At 39.6% G+C, this 26,813-nt stretch overlaps 2 protein-coding genes across 6 annotated transcripts in view; both read right to left on the reverse strand.

Annotated features, from left to right (window-relative positions):
* Positions 1–26,813, reverse strand: part of DGKD (diacylglycerol kinase delta) — a 681,592-nt gene that overhangs the window by 653,020 nt on the left and 1,759 nt on the right. The window lies entirely within an intron of this gene.
* GIGYF2 (GRB10 interacting GYF protein 2) overlaps positions 1–26,813 on the reverse strand; it is a 164,053-nt gene that overhangs the window by 18,417 nt on the left and 118,823 nt on the right. For all 5 annotated transcript variants that reach the window (XM_050751556.1, XM_050751557.1, XM_050751558.1 and 2 more), the window contains 5 exons: positions 23,956–24,056; positions 22,658–22,819; positions 19,736–19,894; positions 6,933–7,169; positions 170–292 (listed from right to left, as the gene is read on the reverse strand). In XM_050751556.1, coding sequence (XP_050607513.1) covers positions 170–292; positions 6,933–7,169; positions 19,736–19,894; positions 22,658–22,819; positions 23,956–24,056 — 782 coding nt within the window. The remainder of the gene's footprint in view (positions 1–169; positions 293–6,932; positions 7,170–19,735; positions 19,895–22,657; positions 22,820–23,955; positions 24,057–26,813) is intronic.

Raw genomic sequence — 26,813 nt, forward strand, 5'->3', positions numbered from 1 at the left:
TCACATTTGCTAGGGTAACCAAATTATGAGATGAAGTTTAATAATGAAAGTCCAATTCAGACACACAACAATTCTGACAGTAACTGTCCTCAGTAACCACTAATCCATAATGCACACTAGATATTCTGGAACATTGCTTGACTAGATCCCTTTTACTTTAAAATTTTACCTCTTCTCGAAGCTGCCGTTCTCGTTCTTCCTCTAGTTTTTGGATTTCAGCCAACGACAGGGTGGCCTGGGACTGACATGCTGTTGTATTGGACTGCTGGCCCCACGTTGAAGAAGAGGGAAGCTAACAAAAAAGGGAAGGCAGGAAAGTTCATGAGGAAATGTGGACAGGAAACAAAGAAGCAATAATGCATTATGTACACCCAGAACAAATGCATTTCTCTCAACTCCATTTACCACATTCAATTCAAATTTCCTTCTTCATTGCTTTTACTTACTATCCTCTCAGCTCCTTTTGCTTAAGTTTTTGTCACTGCTCCAAACCTGTTTATTTTAAAACAACTTATAATACACATATACACTTATATTTGATCTAATACTTGGTGACAACAAATTTGTTACATCTGGTACTGACATAAACAGCAATATATAACCATAAAGAGGAGTAAACAAAAGAATCACTAAATTGGCTTAAGGATTTTTTAACTGACAAAAGCAACAAAGGACATGATATGCTGCTGTCCAGTGAAAGGGTTAAGGGCATGATTTCTGAGGGTAGCACCGTGAGATTTCTCATCTCATGAGAGATGCTGGCACAGTTCTTGATCAGCCTTTATGAAAGGGAGCCACTGTTAACTAGGCTGTAGCTTCTAGTCATGAGCATTAAGCTGCTTTTAATCAATAATTTTATTTTTCCCATCCCTTAAGATTATTGACTAAAATAGAGTATAAATATCTGGGTCCTGAATATTTCAATATTCTCAAAGCCTGATTATTCTCAGAGAAACCCTTGCTCTTCCTGGCCAGAAAAAGATACACTTTTAATACTGAGGCATCAAACAAGTAAACACAATAAAAAAGAAACCTAACCAGACTTAAAAAATGTGTTTAATAAAAATAATACACGCATATAGATCAAAACAAAAAAAATCCCAAATAGTCCCCCAAAAGAATGGACCTACAGCAGAAATCTGTTAACAGTGGCTACTGATAGGATAAAGGGTATAAACAGTTTAAACCACCACTGATATTGCCAAACAACTCATCAAATGAATGTCTTCAACACTACTGAACATAATCAACCCTTAACATTTTTTGGCCAATAAGATAGACAATAGGGCAATTCTCTCAAAATGCACCTGCCCTGGGGTTGGGGAGGGGTGCAGAGGGAGGTGTTGAGAGGCAAAACTGAGCAAAAATTAACTTTTTCTCCATAGGAAATGACTCATTTGAAGGCACTATCAAGATCAAGTAAGGCAGTAGATCTCAAACTGGCAGCATAACCTGAAGGGACCTATAAAAATGTAGAGGCCCTGGCTCTACCACACCTAATCAATCAGAAGATCAGAAGGGAAGGCAGGAGAATCAGCATATTTTAATCATTCTGATGCAGCCAGTAACCACTGATGCTGTCTAATATCACAGTAGATGTGTCACCCCATGATAACCAGGAAACAATCTTTCAAGCCCGCTTCAGCAGAACTCAGTCAGCACCAGGAATAGAGGCAATGCCTCCAGAAACAGCCATCTATCCTCACGGACACCTCTGAGAATCTTCCTATTGCTGTGCCAATATATATTTATTCTCTCCTCCTCCCTGGCCCTACTCTCTATTTCTCTCTCTATACACACACATATATACACATACACACACACACACACACACACACACATGCTCTCTCTCTAGGTATATATACACACAAAGTACATACTCCATATTTCATAGGTCTGCTCTCTAAGGTAACTGCAGACCAAACTTAAGTATTCCTTATATAGACTTATGTCTGTTGATAGCTTTCATTTTCCTTAAATCTTCCTTGTATATTGGAAATAATATCCCAGAACTCTTTCAACATTGCCTCATGACACTTACCAGCCCAACCATCACCCTATAATGCCCACTCAGGAGAACTGCAGTGTGTCAATCATGCTTCTCAGAACAAACTTTTGACAAATCAAAAGAAAACAGGGACCCCTGAATGTCTAATATCCTTCACTGATTTTTGAAACTATATTCTTGTTCTGCCCTGACATTGCTACCTTACATTTCAACACTGGTTTTGCTTTAAGAAATAACTGTTTCACTGTCAGAATGACAGCATGAGGAGCTGCGTGGACCTGCTCCCTGGCAAAACTGGTGAAGATCATTTTTAAAATAATCATTTAAACTCTCTGACTGGCAGCAGGGCCTCACACCTGTAATCCCAGCACTTTGGGAGGCCGAGGCAGGCGATCCCTTGAGGTCAGAAGTTTGACATCAGCCTGGCCAACATGGCAAAACCCCATCTCTACTAAAAATAAAAAAAACGTAGCTGGGTGTGGTGGCGCACACCTGTAATCCAGCTACTCGGGAGGCTGAGGCAGGAAGATTGCTGAGGCGGAGGTTGCAGAGAGCCGAGATCGTGCCACTGCACTCCAGCCTGGGCAGCAGAGCCAGACCCTGTCTCAAAAAAATAAATAAAGTCTCTGGTAATACTCCTAAGGACATAAAGCAAATGGAAAAAAAAAAAAAAAGTTTATTCAAGAGTATTTGCTAAAACTCAGTAAGAACAGCAAGAGTTTGTGATACTTAAACCAAGACCTACTCTCTCCTTCTCTCCTCTCAGCTTAATGAGACAGAAACTCCATTCTAGACTGGTACAGTCAAGACACGGCTCCCTTCTCCTCTCAGTCATCAGTCAGTAGGCTTTCTTCCTGGGAAAAGCACATCAGTGTGTCTCACCCTGATGCCAGTTACCTGTGACAAATGCTAAGTTCCAAACAAGTGCAACTGATGTGGGGGCTCTCTTCTTGTGCCCAGCCCCACTCATAGGATGGAAACTCTTGACCACAGCAACACCAACACTAGGGCCGTGATCACCAATAGGGCTGGCTGGGCCAAGTCACCAGGAGAAGCAAGCCAAGGAGACCTGAGGCTACTATTCTGCTCACCCTTCAGCAAATGTTAGAGGAAAGCAGACCACTGTGCCCACTTCCAGAGCTGACTGAGAGATTTTTGTCTGAGGGTAGGAGTGTAGGAAATAGGTAGAAAACAGAAAGCTCCAGGTTTCTTCCCAAAGGAAGTGACTTTATTTGCAACAGATAGTGGAGGAGTTCAAGCCTAATGGTGTTTTCAGAAACAGTAGAAGTTGGGGTAAAAGGCAATTGGAAGGAGACAGGTAGATTCATAGGAGATACAGGCTAAACTGTAGGAGGCTGCTACCTTATCTGAGAAAACTAAAGAAAACTGGAAGAAATCCTCCTGGAGTCAAAACAAATTTCATATATCGACCTCAGGAGCTATTTTTTCAAAGAAACCTGAATTTAAGTGGATCAGTCTGTCAGTGTATGTTCCAAGGGACTTTTTTTTTTTTTTTTTTTTGAGACAGGGTCTTACTCCGTCATCCAGGTTGGAGTGCAGTGGTGTGATTTTGGCTCACTACAACATCCGTCTTCCATGCTCAAGCAATCTTCCCACCTCAGCCTCCCAGGTAGCTGGGACCACAGGCACACATCACCATGCCTGAGTAAGTTTTTTTTTTTTTTTTTTTTTTTTTTGGTAGAGATGGAGTTTCACCATGTTGCTCAGGCTCGTCCTGAATTCCTGAGCTCCAGCAATCCACCAGCCTCGGCCTCCCAAAGTGCTGGGATTATAGGTGTGAGCCACTGCACCCAGCCCAGGACAATTTTAACCCATTTCCCATCTGCCCCGAGAATATTTGCTGGCAGCATGTGCAGCTGCAGCATTTACCCAGAGCTAACTCGCAGGTTTTTTTTTTTCTAGATCATTTGGCATCTGTTTTCTGTTCCAACAAGCTGTCCTAACTGCATCAGTGCTGTTTGGATGTAATTCTCTGAAAAGCATTTAGGGGTAAGGTTAGGACTGTAATCCGAGAGTTACCTCAGGGTCAGCGCTGCAGCCACATGCACCACCAGGAATATTCTCAGGGCAAACAGGAAACGGGTTAAGAACAACAGAGCAATCGGCTAGCAATAAGTGGAGTGAAATAGCTGAGTGTGGAAAAGACAATCAAAGAGAGCCCTGCCAAACCCAATGTCACCTCGGAGTCACTCTGGGCACACCCAGTGCTGTACTCCCAGCATGGGCAACAGCAAAGTCTTCAACATGGTCGGGGGGAGGAGGGGAGAGTTGGACTCCACTAAAATAATCTATCCAGTCACAAAACAAATAAACGAACAAGAAAATCAAGCTGGGAGGGGTGGATGGAAATACCCAGAGTTGCTAAAAGACATTATCAAAAAGTCCAGCTGCCAATAAAAACTTACGAGACATGCAAGAAACAGGAAAGTACAACCTATACACTGGGGAAAAAAGCAGGCAACAAAAACTGCCTGTGACAATGAACAAGATGTCAGACTTAACAAAGACTTCACATATGTTATAAAAGCTGTTTCAGGGAACCTAAGAAAGCTATGACTAAAGTAGTAAAGGAAGGCATGATGACAGTGTCACACCAAATAAAGAAGACTGATAAAGACATAGATGACATTTTTTAAGAAACCAAAAGGAAATTCTGGAGTATAATAACTGAAATTAAAAACTCTGCCCATCAATGGAGGATTGGATAAAGAAAATATGGTGTTTACATAAAGCATGGAATGCTACTCAGCCACAAAAAAGAATGAAATCTTGTCTTTCACAGCAACACAGATGGAACTGGAGACTATTATCCTAAGTAAGGTAACCCAGAAACAGAAAGTCAAATACTACATGTTCTCACGTATAAGTGGGGGCTAAACAGTGGATACAAATAGGCATATGAAGTGGAATAATGGACACTGGAGACCCCAAAAGCTGGGAGAATAGGAGGTAAGTAAGGGGTGAACAATCCAGTATCCTACTGGATACAATGCTCACTATTTAGGAGATAAGTACACAAAAAGCCTGGACTTCACCACTATGTAACATATGCAATTAAGAAACCTACACTTGTATGCCCTAAATATATATAAAAATTTTTTAGTTAAAAAAAAATCACTAGAGGTACACTACAGTACATCTGAACTGGCAAGAGAAAGAAATAAACTTAAAGATAGATCAATACAGATTAGACAAAGAACAGAGAGAAGAACATGAAGAAAACTGAAGAGAGCCTTAGAGAAATGAGACACCACTAAGTGCATGAAGTACATCAACATAAGCATCACTCAAGTGCCTGAAGGAGAGAGAGAAAGGAACAGAACATAGAACTGAAGAAATAATGGCTAAAAACTTCTCCACTTTATGGAAAAACACTAATCTACACATTCAGGAAGTGCCATGACTTCTGAGTAGATTAAACACAAGGAGACTCATAAACAGACATATCATAGTAAAAATGCTGAAAGCCAGACTCAGTTTGGAAGTTACCTTTTTTTCAAGAATCCTTTCCAAACTTCCCAGATGGACAGTGGTTCTCACATTTTGGAGAGCATGGGTTTGTTTAAATACAAGATTTCTCAGTTCTACCCCTAGAGGTTCTGATTCAATAGGTCTGGGGTGTGAATCTGCACATCTCACAAGTTCCCAAGTGACGGAACTCTGAGAATGACTGACTCCATGCCACCTCTCCCACTACATTCACCATACTATATTCTACTTTCTGGTTTATATGTCTAACCTGTGAGTTCCTTGAAGATAGGGGACACTAAGCCTTACTGCTCACTGCAGACCCAGCATGAAGTTAGCAGAACCTGCCATAAATCTGCTCCTCCCTTCCCAATTACTCCAATTCCATCAACAGTTCCACTATCTTCTCAGTCCTGAAACTTATTCTGACAGGCACCCCAGCTTCTGCCTTCCTCCCTCAGCTCCAGAGAGTAATTAAGTCTTGCTGACTGCTATCAGGCCAGCTCCCTCCTGCTGGCCTCTCCTATTCATTCACACCAGCACCAACATAGCCTCTTTACTGGGCTGTTTACCCAGTATTCACTTTCTCCTTATTTAAAAAAAAAAAAAAAAAGTTTTGAATCCTCCTTAAAACAACACTTTGTATATATCACCTCTTAATGTAACTTTCAATAAATGCCCATGGCCAACTCTGTTTCAAGCCCTATATTCTAGTTCCCATTTACACATATGAATGTTTACATGACTATATTTTTAAGTTTGTGAGCTCTCTGGGAGCAACTGCCTTGTCTCATTTATCTTTGTCTCAGCAGTGCTGAACTGGTACAGAATAGGCACTCCGGTGTTTACTGGGCCACATTAAATTTACGAACCAAACAGATTTACACGTTTTGTCTGCAACAAATTGTTGCTCATGTCCTATCCTCTTGTTTACTCCACTCTCATTTAAAGTACGTGCATTATGTATCTTATTGATGATCAAAAAACCAAAGTAGTAATATTCAATGATAAAGTGCCGGGCACAGTGGTTCACGCCTGTAATCCCAGCACTTTGGAAGGCTGAGGTGAGCAGACTGCTTGAGTCCAGAAGTTCAAGCCTGGGAAACATAGTGAAACACCATCTCTACTAAAAATATAAAAAACTAGTTAGGTGTGGCGGCGCGCGCCTGTAGTCTCAGCTATTGGGGAAGCTGAGGTGGGAGGATCATATGAGCTGCCCAGGAAGTCAAGGTTACAGTGAACCAAGATCATGCCACTGCACTCTAGCCTGGGTGATGGGAGTAAGTACCAGTCTCAAAAATAAATAAATAATTTCAAATACTTTAATATAAAAAAAAGAAAGAAAGTACAGTTTTACTTCTACTGGTACAGCCAGCACCTACCTAACTAAAAAATGTTAGCAAGGAGCTCCTAAGGTTGATGCCTCGGGCTTTACCTTCATCTGCGCCAGTTGTTGTTGCTGCTGCTGCTGCTGCAACCTCCGGAGAGCCTCCTGCTGCTGCTGCCTCTGGCGCATTAACTCCTTCTGCCGCTGGACCTCCAGCTCCTTCCTCTTCCTTTCTTCTTCCTCATGCCGGAGTCTGGCTGCCTCCTCTTCCATCCGCAGCCGGTTCTCCTCTAATCGACGCTGGGCTTCTTCTTCTTCCCGGGCCCATTTTGCAGCCTCCTCTTCCTTTCCAGAAGGAAAAATTAAAGAGATAAAAATTTTATTAATTGTGAGGGGAAAAAATCTGACTCACTTTTGAAAGCTTCTGTCAAATGGCTATAGAAATGACAGAGAAAGCAGAAACTCTGTTCATGATGACGCAAGGTAGAAGTAACTTTTCTTTTAAAATATATTCATAGTAGCCACAAAGGCCTGGTATGCTTACAGGACGAAATTTTTATTAAAGGACTACCACTTTAAACATGTGCAGTCAAAGCCCTGATCTCGAAGCAGCTCACCATCAACTGCAAGAAAGTCTCCTGGAAACACTGCTTCAACATCTGAGGTGAGCAAGCCTTTCAGGGTGCTGAGCGCTAAGAGCTACCAATACCTTGTAAGGATGCTGATTACCATGAAAGCATCAGCCAGTCCTGGAACCAAAGCAACTTTCCAAGACCACAGAATTCCATCCCTGGCTCTTGCCCCTTGTGGCTTATAGGCCCTTCAGAACATCTCTCCTCAAGCAGTCCTCCACCATCTACTACATTTGCCCTCACCTGGGCTCATTTTCCTTCTGCTTCCTTCCCTCAAAACCATTCCATTGTGCCCCGCGAAACTCATTTCACTAAGAAATTCCCTTCATCTGTGCAGTCTGTCTGCTGTGCCTGCAATGCTTTGTCTTACCCATATCACATTCCTCTGCTTCATTCTCTAAAGCGTAGGTCAGAGAGAAGTCAGCCACTCGGAGACTCGCCTAGCCTTTAGGAGGTATACTTCACCTTTGCCTTTTGATTAAGGTCAACTATACCCTGTCCTTATCTATTTGCTTCTAGTCCACCTATGGCAGCTCCTGCTTCTACCTGTTCAACAACCACTACCTTTGTCAGGCTTCTTCCTTGTAGACAAAGCCTCCTGCCACATCAGAGGTTTAAAATGTCAGATTTTGCTTTTAAGCTCCCAGTGTAACTAGGGGTAGCCATGTGATCCAATTGGGGTCAAAGAGATGTCTACTGGGAGACCTCTAAGGAAGAAATTTTTCCCAGATAAAAGGAAGAAAGCATGAGAGAAGGACCATTCCCTATATGGATACAGGTTGCAAACAGTGTGATATCCAAAACTCTTAACCATGACATGAAACATCTGAACTCAAAAGTCAACACACCAGGAAATAGCAGAGGAGGAGTACGCAAAGGCTGTCAATCCTTAATAGCATTCACTGAGTCACTGAAGCAAGTGTATAACAGGCTGATGGGCAGACCACCTCAGAGTGTGAGGCAACAATTTCATTTATTTAAGCTACCTTAGACGGGTATTTTTATTTTGGAGCTGAAAGTATCCTAATGATGGTGCTTACTTCTTGTGTATTCATCACACACATAGGCTGTGCTTCTTGAGGACAGAAATAATTTCCCAAAAAGTCTTATACTCCACCAGAAAACAAGCACAATAACTAGCAAGTAGTACATTAACTAAACATGTTGTTAACTGTTAAATGAATAAACCAAAGAATGAATCAACACACAATCTAACTTGGAAGCTATCTATCTCTAATAGAATTCAGGTTTCTGAAAAAATCTCAATTTAGAACACAGGCAAAAGTAAGCAAAACTCTACATTCTTAAGTGTGGACTGCACAGAGTGACTGCCAAGGAGTCAGTACAGTTCATGAGAAAAACTTCAGATAAATTCCAATCAAGGGGTACCCTATAACATACTAACCAATATTTCTTAAAACTGTCAAGGTCATCAAAAACAAGGAAAGTCTAAGAAACTGTCATAGCCAAGAAGGGCCTAAAGAGACATGACAGCTAAATGCAATATGATATTCTCTTTTTTACAAGTTATTATTATTTTTTTGTAGAGACAGGGTCTCGCTATGTTGCTCAGGATGTTCTCGAACTCCTGGCCTCAGCGATCCTTCTGCCTCAGCCTCTTGAGTCGTGGGGATTACAAGTGTTAGCCACTGTGCCCAGCTAATATGATATTCTGAATGGAATCCTGGAACAGAAAAAGGACATTAGGGAAAAGCTTTAAAAATCTCAATAAACAATGGATGTTAGTTAATAATAATGCCATCAGTACTGGTTTATCAGTTGTAACAAATGTACCATACTCATGTAAGATATTAATAGTAGGGGAAACTGTGTGCAAGGGGAAATATGGAAGCTCTATGTATTATACTCCCAGTTTCTCTGAAAATCTAATACTGTTCTAAAAATAAAGTCTATCAATAAAAAAAATCTATGTTCTTAAACATTAAAATGATTTGGGAGTTCTAGTTTCTTGTAACGACAGAGTACCACGGTTGGACTGTCACACACGTAATTATAAAAGCTGAACTAAATACCAGTGAAATAAAAACAGAAAAAAAAGAACAGGTATACTGAGCCAGGCCCAGTGGTTTGCGCCTGTAATCCCAACTACTAAGGAAGCTGAAGCGAGAGGGTCACATGAGGCCAGGAATTTGAGACCACACTGGGCAATACAGTGAGACCCCTGTCTCCAAAAACATAAAGTAAAAATTAGCCAGGCATGGGGCATGTGCCTGCAGTCCCAGGTACTTGAGAGGCTGAGACAGGAGGATCACTCGAGCCCAGGAATACAAGGTTGTAGTGAGTTATAATCACACCACTGCACTCCAGCCTGGGTGACAGAGTGGGATACCGTCAATAAAAACAAACAAACACCAGACAGAAATCAAAGAAGAGTATACCCTTCCCCACCCACCAACTGTCTATTAATCAAAAAGCATACCGTTGAAAAAATACATGTAAGATTTTTATTTATGTTTTGCCTAAGGGCACTCCCCCATTCACCAGCAAGGGACTCGAAGCATTACTAGCAGTTCTGTTGGTCTAAAGAGAGAGTTCTGGGATAGACAAGCAGACATTAACCTGGGGGAAAATCTGGAAGGGGGGACCATCAGAAGGAAGGGAACCAGAAAAGAGATGAGCCCCCAAATCTGCAGAAATCCTTGGCTGGCTCACAAACTACAGGCATGAAGTAGACCTCGGGATCAAGCTAAAAGGTGCAGCTGGAAGCTGGAAAAACTCAGTAACTGAGATTAGAGATTTCTGCTGTTCTACCATGAGTGTGGTACAATGCTGAAGACTGAATTCATCAAGGTAAGTGCCAGCCAGAACTAAACTCTCTCTTTAAAGGGACAAACCAGAATGCATAATCTCTATAATCTACCATTCAGAATGTTCCTTATACAATTTTTTTATTACAAAAATCACTAGATATACACAAAAATGGAATAATGAAAAAATATATACCATGCAAACACCAAAGACAACTAGAATGGCAACCTTAACATCAATTTAATAGACTTTAAGACAAGGAATACAATCAGAGGTAAATAGGAACATTTCGTAACAATAAAAGGTTCACTAAGAAGACAAAACTATATAAATGTATATGCGAGTAATAACAGAGCCTCAAGACACAAGAGCAAATACTAATATCTAAAGGGAGAAATGAACAAATCAAAAACTGCAGTTTCAGATTTTAGCATCTGTTTTCTTAAGATGAAAATGCGTGGCTAATTTTGAAAAAAGTTTAGCATCTCTCCCAGGAATCAATATGACAACTAGATAAAAATTAAGTAAGGATATAAAATATTTAAATGTTATCAGCCACCCTGACCTAATTGTCATTCATGAAACACTACACTCAACAATGGAGAAATATGGATTCTTTACAAATGTAGGCGGCCAGGCTTGGTAGGTCCTGCCTATAACTCTAGCACTTTGTGGGGCTGAGGCAGGAGGATTGTTTGAGGCCAGGAATTCAAGACCAGCCTGGGCAATATAGCAAGACCCCATCTCTACACACTCTATATATTTTTAAATTTTTTTCCTTTTTTAAAAAAGTAGTTAGATTAATAGTGGGGAGTTATATACTAACTTCAGTGACACTAATAATTTTAATAAATTCTGATAACTCACTACCATCAGACCAGCCAAGACTCCACCTCTATAAAAACTTTTTTAAAAATTAGCCATGCATGGTGGTATATGCTTGTAGTTCCAGCTACTCTGGAGGCTGAAGTGGGAGAATAGCTTGAGACAAGGAGTTCTAGGCTGCAGTGAGCTATGATCACACCACTGCACTTCACTGTGGGCAACAGAGTGAGACCTGGACTCAAACAAACAAACAAACAAACAAACAAACAAACCACCCACAAATGCACATGGAATAATTCACCAAGACAAGCCATATACTGAACCAAAAGGGGTGAATACATTTTTAAAAATTGGGATCTTACAGATTATGTTCTCTGACTACAACATAAAACTAAGTTAGAACTAAATATAAGTAAGGGGCTAGGCACCATGACTCACGCCTGTAATCCCAGAACTTTGGGAGACCAAAGAGGGCTGATTGCTTGAGCCTGGGAATTCAAGACCAGCCTGGGAAACATGGCAAAACCCTATGTCTTCAAAAAATACAAAAATTAACCAGGTATAGTGGCATACATCTGTGGTCCCATCTACTCAGGAGACTTAGGTTAGAGGATCACCTGAGCCCAGGGAGGTAAAGGCTGCAATGAGCTGTGACCATACCACTGTACTCCAGCCCAGATGACAGAACGAGGCCCTGTCTCAAAAAAAAAAAAAAAAAAAAAAAAAAAAAAAAAAAAAAAAAGAATATAAATAAGATTACCTGGAAAAGGCTCCTAAATACTTGGAAATTAAATAACCCATTCTCAAATAACTCATAAGCCAAAGTGGAAATTACAAAAAAAATTCAAAAGTACTTTAAACTAAATAATAAAAATGCAACATACTAAAAATTGTGACATGTAAAGAAGTGCTCAGAAAGAAATGTTGCTTTACATGTATTTATTAAAAAGGAAGAAAGGTTTAAATTTTATTCTCTAAATTTTTGTCTTAAGAAACTAGAAAAAGACACGCAAATTCAACTCAAAGTAGAAGACAGAAAACAACTGTGTGGCAGGAATCAATGAAAAGATAAATAAGTAACAAAGTCAAAAGTTGGTTCTTTGTTCAATCTTTCAAAAGATTGATAAACGGAACACAAACTACCAATATGCAGAATAAAAGGAGGACTATTGCTACAGACCAAACAAACATAAAAAGAATAACAATGAATAAAACTGTGCTATTGAATTTGACAACTTTGTTAAAAGGACACAGATTACAAACACTGACAAGACAACCTGATTAGCCACATAATTCAAAGAAACTGAACTTTATAAAAAATCTCTCCACAAAGAAAACACTAAGCTCTGATGGTCTCAATGGTGAACTCTATCAAAAACAAGCAGGCCTCGAAGATACTGCAGGTTCAGTACCAGGCTACTGCAATAGAGTGAAGACTGCAATAAAGCAAGTTGTACGAAACTTTTGGTTTCCCGGTGCATATAAATGTTTATACTCTAAAGTAGTCTATTAGGTGTTCAACCGCATTATGTCTTAAAAAATAATGTCTATACCTTGAAAATCCCTAGGATTTTCAAAATGATAAATGAGCACTGGCTTCAACTTAGTCACCAGCTGCATTAGCCCTTAACAAGAGAGTCAGCCTGTCCTTTCGAGGCTTGGAAACCAGGTACTAACTTCTCCTCTCTAGCTATGACAGTCCTAGATGATCTCTTCTTTTATTAGAAGGCTGTTTCACCTACATTGAAAATCTGTTGCTTAAAAAATGCAACAATCACCTGAGCTTTCAGAGAGTTGTATTCTTTTTTGATGGTCTTGGCTTGATGTTGATGGCTGCTGATCAGGGTGGTGGCTGCTGATCAGGGTGGTGGTTGCTGAAGGCTGGGATGACTGCAGCAATTTCTTAAAATAAGACATCAGTGAAGTGTGCTGCATTGACTGACTCTAATTTCTACGAAAGATTTCTCTGCAGTACGTGATGCTGTTTGATAGCATTTTATCTAGGGTAGAACTTCTTTCAAAATTGGAGTCAATCATATCCTTTGCCCACTTTTTGATGGGGTTGTTTTTTCTTGTAAATTTGTTTAAGTTCTTTGTAGGTTCTGGATATTAGCCCTTTGTCAGATGGGTAGACTGCAAAGATTTTCTACCATTCTGTAGGATGCCTGTTCACTCTGATGGCAGTTTCTTTAGCTGGGCAGAAGCTGTTTAATTAGAACTCGTTTGTCTATTTTGGCTTTTGTACACTTCTCAAAACAAGACATTTATGCAAAAGAAAAAATGCCCATTATCACTGATCATCACAGAAATGCAAATCAAAACCACAATGAGATACCATCTCATGCCAGTTAGAACGGCAATCATTAAAAAGTCAGGGAAACAACATGCTAGAGAGGATGTGGAGAAATAGGAACACTTTTACACTGCTGGTGGGAGTGTAAATTAGTTTAACCATTGTGGAAGACAGTGTGGCAATTCCTCAAGGATCCAGAACTAGAAATACTATTTGACCCAGTGATCCCATTACTGGGTATATACCCAAAGGATTATAAATCATGCTACTATAAAGACACATGCACACGTATGTTTATTGTGGCACTATTCACAATAGCAAAGACTTAGAACCAACCCAAATGTCCATCAATGACAGACTGGATTAAGAAAATGTGGTATATATACACCATAGAATACTATGCAGCCATAAAAAAGGATGAGTTCATGTCCTTTGCAGGGACATGGATGAAGCTGGAAATCATCATTCTAAGCAAACTGTCACAAGGACAGAAAACCAAACACCACATGTTCTCACTCACAGGTGGAAGTTGAACAATGACAACCTGTGGACACAGGGCAGGGAACATCACACACCAGGGCCTGTTGGGGGGTGGGGGGCTGGGGGAGGGATAGCATTAGGAGAAATACCTAATGTAAATGATGAGTTGATGGGTGCAGCAAACCAATGTGGCACATGTATACCTATGTAACAAATCTGCACATTATGCACATGTACACTAAAACTTAATTAAAAAAAAAAAACTGGAGTCAATCTCTCAAACCCTGTCACTGCTTTATCAACTAAGTTTATGTAACATTCTAAATCCTTTGTTGTCATTTCAACAATGTTCACGACATCTTCACCAGGTATAGATGCCATCTTAAGAAACCACTTTCTTCGCTTATGGAAAGTAGCTGACTCCATAAGAAGCAACTGCTGACACATTCAAACTTTACCACGAGATTATAGCAATTCAGTCACATCTTCAGGCTCTACTTCTGATTCTAGTTCTCTTGCTATTTCCACCACATCTGCAGTTACTTCCTCCACGGAAGTCTTGAACCCCTCACGGTCATCCAGGAGGGTGGGAATCAACTTTTTCCAAACTCCTGTTAATGGTGACATTTTGACTTCCTCTCATGAATCACTAATGTTCTTTAATGGCATCTGGAATGGTGAATCCTTTCCAGAAGGTTTTCAATTTACTTTGCCCAGATCCATCAGAGGAATCACTACCCATGGTACACAGAGCATTATTTCTTAAATAATGACACTTGAACATCAAAATTAATCCTTGATCCATAGGCTGCAGAATGAATATTGGCACGGATGAAAACAACATTAATTTCCTTGTACATCTCCATCAGAGCTCTTGGATGACTCGCGGCATTGTCAAAGAGCAGAAATATTTTGAAAGGAGCAGTAGGTCTTCAACGGTGAGTTTAAAATATTCAATATACCACACTGTAAACAGATGTGCTATCATCCAGGCTTTGCTGTTCCATTTATACGGTACAGGCAAAGTAGGTTTAGTATAATTCTTAAGGACCCTAGGATTTTCAAATGGTAAATAAGCATGGGCTTCAACTTTAAGTCACCAGCTGCATTAGCCCCTAACAAGAGAGTCAGCCTGTCCTTTAAAGCTTTGAAGCCAGGCACTGACTTCTCCAATCTAGCTATGAAAGTCCTAGATAATATCTTCTTCTATTAGAAGGCTGTTTCATCTATACTGAAAATCTGTTGCTTAGTGCAGCCACCTTCATCAATGATCTTAAGTAGGGCTTCTGGATAACTTGCTGCAGCTTCTACATCAGCACTGGCTGCTTCACCTTGTGCTTTTATGTTATGGAAATGGCTTCTTTCCTTAAACTTCATGAACCAACCTCTGCTAGCTTCAAACTTTTCTTCTTCAGCTTCATCACCTCTCTTGGCTTTCACAGAACTGAAGAGAGTTTTAAGGCCTTGTTCTGGATTAGGCTTTGGCCTAAGGGAACATTGCAGCTGGTCTGATCTTCTATCCAGACCACTAAAACTACCTCATATCAGCAATAAGGCTGTTTCGCTTTCTTGTCATTCATGTGTTCACTGGAGTAGCACTTTTAATTTTCTTCAATAACTTTTCCTTTGCATTTACAACTTAGCTAACTGGCATAGGGGGTCCTAGCCTTTGGCCTATCTTGGTTTCTGACATGCCTTCCTCACTAAGCTTAATCATTTCTAGCATTCAATTTAAAGTGTGAGACATGACTCTTCCTTTCACTTGAACCCTTAGAGGCCACTATAGGGTTATTAATCAGTCTAATTTCAATAATGATGTGACTCAGTGAATAGGGAGGTCCAAGGAGAGGAAGAGAGACAGGGAATAGCCAGTCAGTAGTCAGAACATACACAATAGGTATGGATTAAGTTTGCTGCCTTATGTGGGCACAGTTCATGGCACTCCACAACAATTTCAATAATGACATCAAAACTCACTTATTACAGATTACCGTAACAGATATAACAGTTAAAAAAAATCTGAAACATTGCAAGAATTACCAAAGTGTCACACAGAGACAAAGTGAGCACACGCTGCTGGCCAACAGACTTGGTCGATGCAGGGCTGCCACAAGCCCTCCAATTTGTAATAAATGAAATACGTGCAAAGCACAAGAAAGTGAAGCACAACAAAATGAGGTATGCCTGTATTCAATGAAGAAATAATTCTAATCTTATACAAACTTTTTCAGAAAACAATGAAAGTATCACATTCTAATTTAAGAGGCCAGTATAAACCTAACACCAAAAGGGGACAAAAGCATTACAAGAAAATTATAGGTCAGGTGTGGTGGCTCACTCCTCTAATCCTACCACTTTAGAAGGCCAAGACAAGAAAACTGCTTGAGTCCAGGAATTCAAGACCAGCCTGGGCAACACGGCAAGAAACCATATCTCCACGAAAAATAAAAAAATTAGCCAGGTGTGGTGGCATGCGCCTGTGGCCCAAGCTACTAAGGCAGCTGAGGTGGGAGGCTTGATTGAGCATGGGAGGTCGAGGCTGTAGTGAGCCAAGAAAAGAAAGGAAAAAGAGAAAGGAAATTATAGACCTCTCTCTCCTTCATGAACATAGATGTAAATATTCTTAACAAAACAGTACCAAATTAGGTTAACATATGTATCAAGTAGGGTGGTAATCCAGGAACACAAAGTTGGCTTAACCTTCAAAACTCAGTTATCAATAGTTACTAATAACTGTTATTAATATTAATTATTAATAATTCACTATATGAGCAGAATGAAAAAAGTAAATGATTATCAATCAACGCAGATAAACCATTTTACAACCTCAGTATCTATTCATTGAAAAACTTTCAGTAAACTAGGAGTGGAAAGAAACTTCTTCAGTTGGATAATGGATGCCTATGAAAAACGATCAACATATTTAATGGTGAAATACTGGACATTTTCTCCCTAATACTGGAAATAAGGCTATTATCCATTTTAACCACTTCTATCCAAGGTTGGAAAGGAAGAATTAAAACTGCTCCCATTTATCAATAAGATTCCATAGAAAATCTGAGGAATCAACAAAAGTACTATTAGAGGTAGTAAGTTGAGTTTCACAAAGTGTCAGAATATAAGATGTATATATGAAAACCAATCAATTCCATTTCCATATAGAACTGGAAAATAAACAGTTCCCCCGCTGAGACGGAGTCTTGCCCTGTCGCCCAGGCTGGAATGCAGGGATGCCATCTCAGCTCACTGCAACCTCTGCCTCCCAGGTTCAAGCAATTCTCCTGCCTCAGCAACCCAAGTAACTGGGATTATAGGAGCGCGATACCACGCCCAGCTAATTTTTGTATTTTTAGTAGACACAGGGTATCACCCTGTTGGCCAGGCTGGTCTCGAACTTCTGACCTCGTGATCCGCCTGCCTTGACCTCCCAAAGTGCTGGGATTACAGGCATGAGCCACCGCACCTGACCTGCGGGAAAATAAACTTTTAAAATTCCATTTATAATAGCAAAAAAGAAAAAACTCAATTTTTAAAAGATGTACATAACCTGTATAATGAAAACAAAATGGCACTGAGAAAAAAACAAGGAAAACATAAATAAATGGAAAGATATACCATGTTCATTGCCTGGAAGACTCAGTATATCTTAAAATGTGAATTCTCTTCAATTTAGATTCCACACAATCCAAATCATAATCACAGTAGGCTTTTACTTATACAGAAATTAAGAAGATAATTTTAAATTTTAATAGGAAGGGAAAAGATCTTAGTCAGCAGTCTTGAATAAAAAGGCAAAGCTCGAAGACATATTTGACTTACTTGTAGTTACTATAAAGCTACAGTAGTAATCAAATAGTGCATACTCGTTTAAGGACAGGCAAACTTATCAGTGGAACAAAAGGGAAGAGTCCAGTAAAAAAAAAAAAAAAAATTTTATACAATTGACTTTGACAAAAGCACCAAAAATTCAATAGAAAAAGTAAAGACTTTGCAAAAACAGGCACTGGAACAACTCATACCTCATATCATACAGAAAAAACAATTCTAACTATTTGTAAAACCAAAACTATAAAGCTTTAAAAAAATACAGGAGATATTTTAATAATCTGTAGGCTGGCAAATAGTTCTTATATAGAAACAAAAAAACACTAATAAAAGACAAATGTAATAGGATTTCATCAAAATTAAAAATCTGTACTTATCAAAAGATCCCCTAGGAAAATAAATAGACATGCTATAGCCTGGAGGAAAGTATGCACAACATTTATCCAACAAAGAACATGTACTGAGAATATAAGGAATCCAAACCTAAAAGTAAGGGCTAAAAGTATACAACTTGTAAGAAAAAAATAGATAAATTGGACATTATTGGCCAGGCGCGGTGGCTCATGTCTGTACCCCAACACTTTAGGAGGCCAAGGTGAGAGATCACCTGAGGTTAGGAGGTCAAGACCAGCCCGGCCAACATGGCGAAACCCCATCTCTATCAAAAATACAAAAATTAGCCGAGCTTGGCAGCACATGCCTGTAGTCCCAGCTACTCGGGAGGCTGAGGCAGAACTGCCTGAACCTGGGAGGCAGAGGCTACAGTGAGCCAAGATCGCACCACTGCGCTCCAGCCTAGGCAACAGAGCGAGACTGTGTCTTAAAATAAGAAAGTAAGTAAGTAAATAAAAAATAAAATAAAATAAAAAAGATAAATTGGACATTATTAAAGTGAAAAATTTACATGTTTAAAAGAACACTGTCAAGAAAGCAAAAAGACACACCTGTAATCCCAGCATTTGGGAGGCCGAGGCAGGCAGATCATCTGAGGCCAGGAGTTGAGACCAGACCGGCCAACAAGGCAAAACCCCGCCTCTACTAAAAATACAAAAAAATTAGCCGGACGTGGTGATGCTTGCCTGTAGTCCCAGGTACTTGGGAGGCTTAGACACGAGAATCGCTTGAGCTGGGGAGGTGAAGGTTGCAGTGAGCCGAGATGGCGCCACTGCACTCCAGCCTGGGCAGCAGAGTGAGGCTCTTGATCTCCCAAAAAAAAAAAAAAAAAAAAAAAAAAAAAAAAGGCAATAAGAGAATATAAAGCCCAGAAATAAATCTACACATTTATGCTCACTGACATAGATGCCAAAAACACACAATGGGGAAAGAACAGTCTCTTTAATAAATGGTGGTGGGAAAACTAGATATTCATAGGCAGAAGAATGAAATCAGAGCCTCATCTCATACCATACATGAAAATCATTACGTTAGAAATTATTGCTGGGTGATGGCCGGGCGCAGTGGCTCACGCCTGTAATCTCAGCACTTTGGGAGGCTGAGGCGGGCAGATCACGAGGTCAGGAGATTGAGATAATCCTGGCTAACAAGGTGAAACCCCGTCTCTACTAAAAATACAAAAAATTAGCCGGGAGAGGTGGTGGGCACCTGTAGTCCCAGCTACTCGGGAGGCTGAAGCAGGAGAACGGCATGAACCCAGGAGGTAGAGCTTGCAGTGAGCCGAGATCACGCCACTGCACTCCAGCCTGGGCCACAAAGTGAGACTTGTGTCAGGAAGAAAAAAAAAAGAAAAAGAAAAAGAAATTATTGCTGGGTGATTTATGGGAATTTGTTGTACTACTATTCTGCTTCAGTCTGAAACTTGCTTTAAAAAAAACCATGTATTTTACAACATTTCCACTATATAGTTTAGCAAAAACCAGAAAGATAAGACAAATTTTATTTTTCCTCTAGAAAACAGGTTTTCATTTGAAGAAATTTAGACAGAAGTAGTAAGAGCCAGTTAGGTTTCTTTTGGTAATTTTCAGCAACCTGAAAAAATTTTAGATAGGCTATCTTAATGTCCTAGTATTTTCTAAATCACTAATTCCCAGCTTCAAAGGAACAATTAGAAGAGAAAACCATCTGGTCACCTGTTTGCGTAACAATTCTTCCTGCTTCCGCCTTTCTTCCTCTTCTCTTCTCCTCTCTTCCAGTCTTCTAAGAGCTTCTTCTTGCTGCTGTCTTTCTTCCTCTTCTCGCTGTCGCCTTAATGCAATTTCTTGCTCCCGCTGGCGACGCAGAGCCTCTTCCTAAGGAAAAAAGATGGAGGGTGGGGGGTGGGGGAGGGACTCAGGTCTATCATTCAATTTATTATGTCATATTTGGAAAGTAATAGGCTATGTGCTGCTAAGACTCTGTTAAACAGTAAACATAAAAGTAATCACGATCTAGAGTAAAAAGTATACATGTAAATTGGGGAACTGGACACATTACAATAAAAAGAAAATTGAATTTAAAATATTAGTAGTTAAATTACAATAAACTGCGAAGTCTATCCTGGTTTCTGTATTAGCCACATCATTTACTGATTAACCCTATAAAGAGCTACATTAGAATTAAAGCTTTGGTTTCTCCTTTGGTATTTTTAATCCCTATTTTTTTTAATCAACTGGGAACTTAAGGCATAAAGTTGGCAAATCATGGCCACCAAAAATTTTGGTGTAAGATAAATTCTCCCAGTCAGAAGTACTGAGTAAAGCCATGTGGCAGAACATATTCTGAAGATCAAAAGTTCCACCAATACTATTAAGTATTACACAGAAAGAGGTCCCATTGTTGAGACCATTTATGGAAAACTGAGCAACACAGAATTAAACATACTTCTTTACTGCAATACTCCTTAGAGCCTCTATATGCTGCGGTATAGTGTGACGCTAAGAATTAACAGTAGTTCTCATTTCATTTCAGCATGGATCTTTTTTGTTTTTCACAGAGCACCTCTTGGGGCCAAAAAGTAGGAAACAAGTGGTAAAGGCTAGACTGTGGGGCTATTAAGAGAGTGGATCCTTTCAAGCGAAGTCTAGGAAAACCCCAATGGAAAAATGAGCCAAGCACATGAATGGTGAATTCCCGACCAAAAAAAAAAAAACCAAAAAACATTAAAAGTGTTATGCCTCACTAGTTATAAATCCTTAAGCAAAGACTTAGCTACAAGGACTTTCATTCAAACACTTATCTAACAGTGAAGAACTAGAAACAACCCTCATGTCCAACAATAGGGAACTGGTTAACTTATTATAATTTACTTATAAAATGAAATTTAATACAGCTAGCAAATATGATGATGTAGATTTTTAGATACACATTTGACATGGAAATATGACATAATTCATGTCAAAAGAAGGGTTATAAAATGTAAGTACAAATAATATATACCTCCAACCTGGGTGACAGAGTGAGACTCTGTCTCCAAAAAAATAAAAAGAAGAAACCAAAAAGAGAATACAAAGCCCAGAAATAAATCCACACACTTATACTCAATTGATTTTTGACATAGATGCCACAAACACACAATGGGGGAAAGGACAGTCTCTTTAACAAATGGTGGTGGGAAAACTGGATATCCACAGGCAGAAGAATGAAATCAGACCCTCATCTCACACCATATACAAAAATCATTACATTCAAAATTATTGCTGGGTGATTTCTGTCTAAATTTCTTCAAATGAAAACCTGCTTTCTAGGGGAAAAATAAAACGTGTCTTATCTTTCTGGTTTTTGCTCAGTTATACAGGGAAAACGTTGTAAAGCAAATATATGTGTAGAGGTTTTTTTGCTCCCTATTTAGAAACACTAAAATAGAGAGAAGAGGTTCATTAAGGGAAAGAATAAAGAGAAGGTAGAGGTCTTAGTCAAAGATACTTTTTAAAAGTACATTTGAATGGTCAATAAGCATGTGAAAAGATGCCCAACAACACTAATCATTAGAGAAATGTAAATCAAAACCACAATGAAATACCACTTCATACCCATTTAAAAAAGTTATTATCAAAAAGAAACAAAGCAAAACCAAAAAAATAAAATAAAATAACAAGTGTTGGTGAGAATGTGGAGACAGTGGAATTGCTGTGCATTGCCAGTAGGAATATAAAGTGGTGCAGCAGCTGTGGGAAACAATATGGCAGTTCTTAAAAAAATTCAAAAGAGAATGACCATATGATCCAGCAATTCCACTTCTAGGTATATATGCAAAAGTGTTGAAAGCAAGGGCTCAAACAGATATCTATACACCCATGTTCACAGCAGCATTATTCACAATAGCTAAAACGTGGAAGTCATCTAAATGTCCATCAACAGAGGAATGGATAAACACACAACGGAATATTATTCAACCTTTAGAAGGAAGGAAATTCTGATACACGCTGCAACATGAATAAACCTTAAGTGAAATAAGCCCAACACAAAAGGACAAATATTGTATAATTCTACTTACATAAGAAATTGATTTAGCTTAAATTCACAGACAAAGAAAGAAGAATAGTGGTTACTAGGAGCTATGAGATGGAGGGAGTGGGGCTCCTTGTTTAATGGGTATGTAGTTTGCAAAACTGGAGAAGTTCTACAGACATGTTTGTGAGGGTTGCACAGCAATATGAATGAATATACTTGACACCACTGAAAGTACACTTAAAATGGTAAATTTTATGTTATGTATATTTTAGCACAATTTTTTTAAAGCCCATGTAACTTTTAAATTTTGACATTTAATGCTGCACATCAAAGTTACTTTCTCATTGTTTTTAGACAGAAGGACAGAACTTCTGAAATCTAACTGGTTTATAAAACCCTAGGAAATATGCAAAGCAAATCAATTCCAGTGGTTTACTAGGACTGAAGAATATCCCTACAGTGGGTTGGTGGAAAACAGAGATTCTTTCCAAAGGTGAGTGAGTATTCTAAGGTTCTAACCCCAATCCTATGGCCTTCAGGAGTATCTGTGAAATGATGAAAGAAGGCAGCCTGAAAGCCCTCATCAAGCACTAATCCTATGATCAGAGTCCCCAGACATATACCTGTTTCCTTCGGGCAAGTTCTTCTTCCTCTCGCCTTTTCCTTTCTTCCTCCTGCTGTCGCCGAAGAATTTCCTCCTGTTGTCTTCGGAGTTCTTCTTGCCTCTTTCGCTCTTCCTCTTCCCGTTTCGCCCTCATTTCTGCCTCTCTTCTTTCTTGCTCTAGCTGTGATTACACAAGAGTGTTCTTAGAAACTTGAAACCAAGCACAGGAACACTCCAAAAGCACTGACCAGTAATATTCGCTCATTCAATCAGCTGCTTGTACTGTACTGCAACCAGGTGATCCAAAAGATCAATAGATAAACAAAATATGTTATATACATACAATGGAATATTAATATTACTCAACCTTTAAAAGGAAGGAAATTCTGACATATGCTACAACATGAACACCCTATAACAACTCTAAGCTGTGACACATCACAGTAATTAGAAGAATTTTATGATTGTCTCAATTGAACGCACTTTCCTCCCACCTGTACTTGCCTCCACACTCCACATTACCATTTTACCACACAAGAGAGTAACATCAGAATGCTCTTGGATGGTACTTCTTTACTCATCCCTACAAATCATTTTCTGATTGAACATTTAACAGTGTGGCTGTAATGTTTTAACAGCAATGTTGCATGAACCTTTCCACATTCTGGGCACTCTAAGGGGGCTGTCACAACCTCAGGGGATAAGAATGCATTAAGAATAAAACAGCAACAACACTCTCTTGCATACATGAGAACCTAGAAATCATTACAATGACACTAGGTACTGATGTAGACATTCTATTCTGTCAAGTACTAAAACCAAAATTCAAGATTTAGTTCCTCCAAAAAATGTGAATGGAACACACAATCTAATGTTGATGTTGGGCTTTTTGTCTGCTACATCTGTGGATACTAAGAAATATAAACAAATACCACTATAAAGATTCAATGGGAGAACTCAAGCCACATATCACGAGCCTCATAAATAATGTAGTGGATATTTTCTCACATTCTTGTTACTTATAACAAATGTTCATACCATGAATAACGTAACTAAAATATGTATGTGTCTATAATCAACAATGTGCCAACTAATCAAACCAAACATTAATTTAAATTCTGTTTTGAGGTTTTTTTTTTTTTTTGGGAGAAGAGAGCACAGTAAATATACAACATGAATGTACTTACAACAGCTAAGCAGCAGTAAACTGAAAGTAAAAAGTAAAAACTATAGCTAGCTAGAGAGATGAATAAACAGCAATGTTCATGTCCTGTAGCCAGATGACAATGCACTGTTGTAGAAGAATGAGTTTCAGACCTTTGCAGCTTTGGCCTTCTCTAGCTGCTGAAGCTGTTCCAGGGCAGGGCCTGGTGTCGTGGTGTCCAGAGGAAGATCCCATACACTACCGCCTTCCCAAACTGTAAGACAACAAAAGAAAGAACGAGGGATGACAGAGCTTACACACATGGTGACATATCCATAGGAATCATGAAAAAAGCTGCTTCCCTGTGCCTAAATGAGCTCCACCAAACACATCTGTTTTGCCTCTGAGGAGACTGAACTGCCAATGGACTCTAGTTTCTATGAATATCCTTCAACACATCTAGAATGAAGGGAAGTACCAGGCATTTATTAGGGAATTAACTGCATCCTTACAAAGCTCTATAAGGTTTCTATTCATACCCTCATTTTTACAGATGAACAAACTAAGGGTCAGAAGTAGTTTCTAACACTCCCAAGGGCACATGGCAAGCATGTGGCCATGCCAGGATTTAAATCCCAATGTATTAAGACTCCACATAGATTTCCAGTAACCATATAGCCTCTGACTGCACACCAACTAGAGAGAAGTAGGTGGTTGCACAATATTGTGAATGCCACTCAAGTGTTCACTTTAAAATGGTTAATTTTGTGTTAAGTGAATTTCATCTCAATAAAGAGAGAGTGAAAGTAAGCATTACAGCTGGAGCTGTGGAGACCTCTGGAAAGGCCAGGCAAGTCTTACAAGTGAGACCTGGTCCTGCTAACCTGAAGGGCACTGCAAGATCACATTTGGAAGTAAACAGATAATGGCTTGAAGTTTGCTAGCACCATTTTTCAGCATTCTCTGTCTTCTACATTCCTACCATAGTCTAATTATACACTATCAAATACTGTCTGTATGAAACCAATGGACTACTTTTAAAGGACCTTGACTGCATATAAATCCAAAGAGAGAAATAGTTTAATACAGTACTTAAAAGTTTCCAAAACACTGCAGAATACAGGTTGAGTATCCATTACCTAAAATGCTTGGGATCAGAAGCATTTCAAATTTTGGATTTTTTCAGATTTTGAAATATTTGCATATACATAATGAGCTACCTCTGAGATGAGATCCAACAAAAAATTCATTAATCTTTCATATACACTTTGTAGACACAGCCTGAAGGTACTTTTTTTTTTTTTTTTTTTTTGAGATGGAGTCACACTCTGTCACCCCAGCTGGAGTGCAGTGGTGCGATCTCGGCTCACTGCAACCTCCGCCAGGGTTCAAGCGATTCTCCTGCCTCAGCCTCCAGAGTAGCTGGGATTATAGGCGCCCGCCACCACGCCTGGCTAATTTTTTTTTATTTTTAGTAGAGACGGGGTTTCACCATCTTGGCCAGGCTGGTCTTGAACTTCTGACCTCGTAATCCACCTGTCTCGGCCTCCCAAAGTGCTGGGATTGCAGGCGTGAGCCACTGTGCCCAGTCAGCCTGAAGGTAGTTTAATGCAACATTTTTAAATAATTTGGGGCATGAAAAAAATGTTTGTGTTAAGTATTTATGTGTAAAATTGTCCAATCGTGGACTGGGCACCATGTCTCATGCTTGTAATCCTAGTAGTTTGGGAGGCCGAGGCGGGCAGATCACTTGAGGCCAGGAATTTGAGATCAGCCTGGCCAATGTGGTGAAACCCCATCTCTACTAAAACTACAAAAATTAGCCAAGCGTGGTGGTAGGTGCCTGTAATCCCAGCTACTCGGGAGGCTGAGGCAAGGGAACCTCTTGAACCCAGGAGGCAGAGGTTGCAGTGAGCCGAGATTGCGCCACTACATGCCAGCCTCGGCAACACAGCAATACTGTCTAAAAAAAAAAAAATTCCACTTGTGAAATCATGTCAATGCTCAAAAAGTTTTAGATTTTGAAGCATTTTGGATTGTGGACTTTTGGATTAGGGATGGGTGCTCAACCTCTATTCTTAACATCCTAACTATAAATGGCTACCAAGAAAAAATAAGGTACAAACAGCAAGGAAAGTTGATAAGGGAAGACAATCATCCTTCTGCAAAAATCTGCAGGGTCAATGTTAACAACAGAACCATGACCTGAATGGCTGAACAGCTCTAGAAAAACTCCACCAAGGCCTATAATTCTTGAGGATCTTCAACACCAACTATAATCTCTTGAAAGGACTACCCATGGATCAAACTATCCATCTCTGCAGGTACTCAGACCATAAGAAACAGAGGTGCTCAGCTGGGCGCAGTGGCTCACACCTGTAATCCCAGCACTTTGGGAGGCCAAGGTGGGCAGATCATTTGAGGTCACTTTGAAACCAGACTGGCCACAAAGGTGAAATCCTGTCTCTACTAAAAATACAAAAATTAGTCAGGGGTGATAGCGTACACCTGTAAGTAATCCCAGCTACTTAGGAGGCTGAGGCAGGAGAATTGCTTGAACCCAGGAAGTGGAGGTTGCAGTAAGCTGAGAACGCATCACTGCACTCCAGCCTGGGCGACAGTGCAAGAGTCTGTCTCAGGAAAAAAAAAAGAAAGAAAAACAGTGGTCCTCCACCAATACCAAGACTTAAAAAAATCTCAACCCCAAATTTTCTAATTCGATGTAAAAAGATAAAAGTGAGAAAAGGTGCTCAATTCATAGCAGGTTTTTCTTTTCCCAAAATTTCTGGGTACCTAGAGTGTTTGTTAACATCAATTCTTTTTTTTTTTTTTTTTTTTTTTACTTTCTTAGAGACAGAGCCTTGTTCCGTTGCCAAGGCTAAAAAGGCTTGGCATGATCATAGCTCACTGCAGCCTGGAACTCCTGGGCTCAAGCAATCCTCCACCTCAGCCTCCTGAGTAGCTAGCACTACAGGCACACACCACCATGCCTAGCTTGTGTTAATTTCTAACTCAAGAGAATAGATTACCA

This window comes from Macaca thibetana, chromosome 12 (assembly GCF_024542745.1).
Source record: "Macaca thibetana thibetana isolate TM-01 chromosome 12, ASM2454274v1, whole genome shotgun sequence".
NCBI lineage: Eukaryota > Metazoa > Chordata > Mammalia > Primates > Cercopithecidae > Macaca > Macaca thibetana.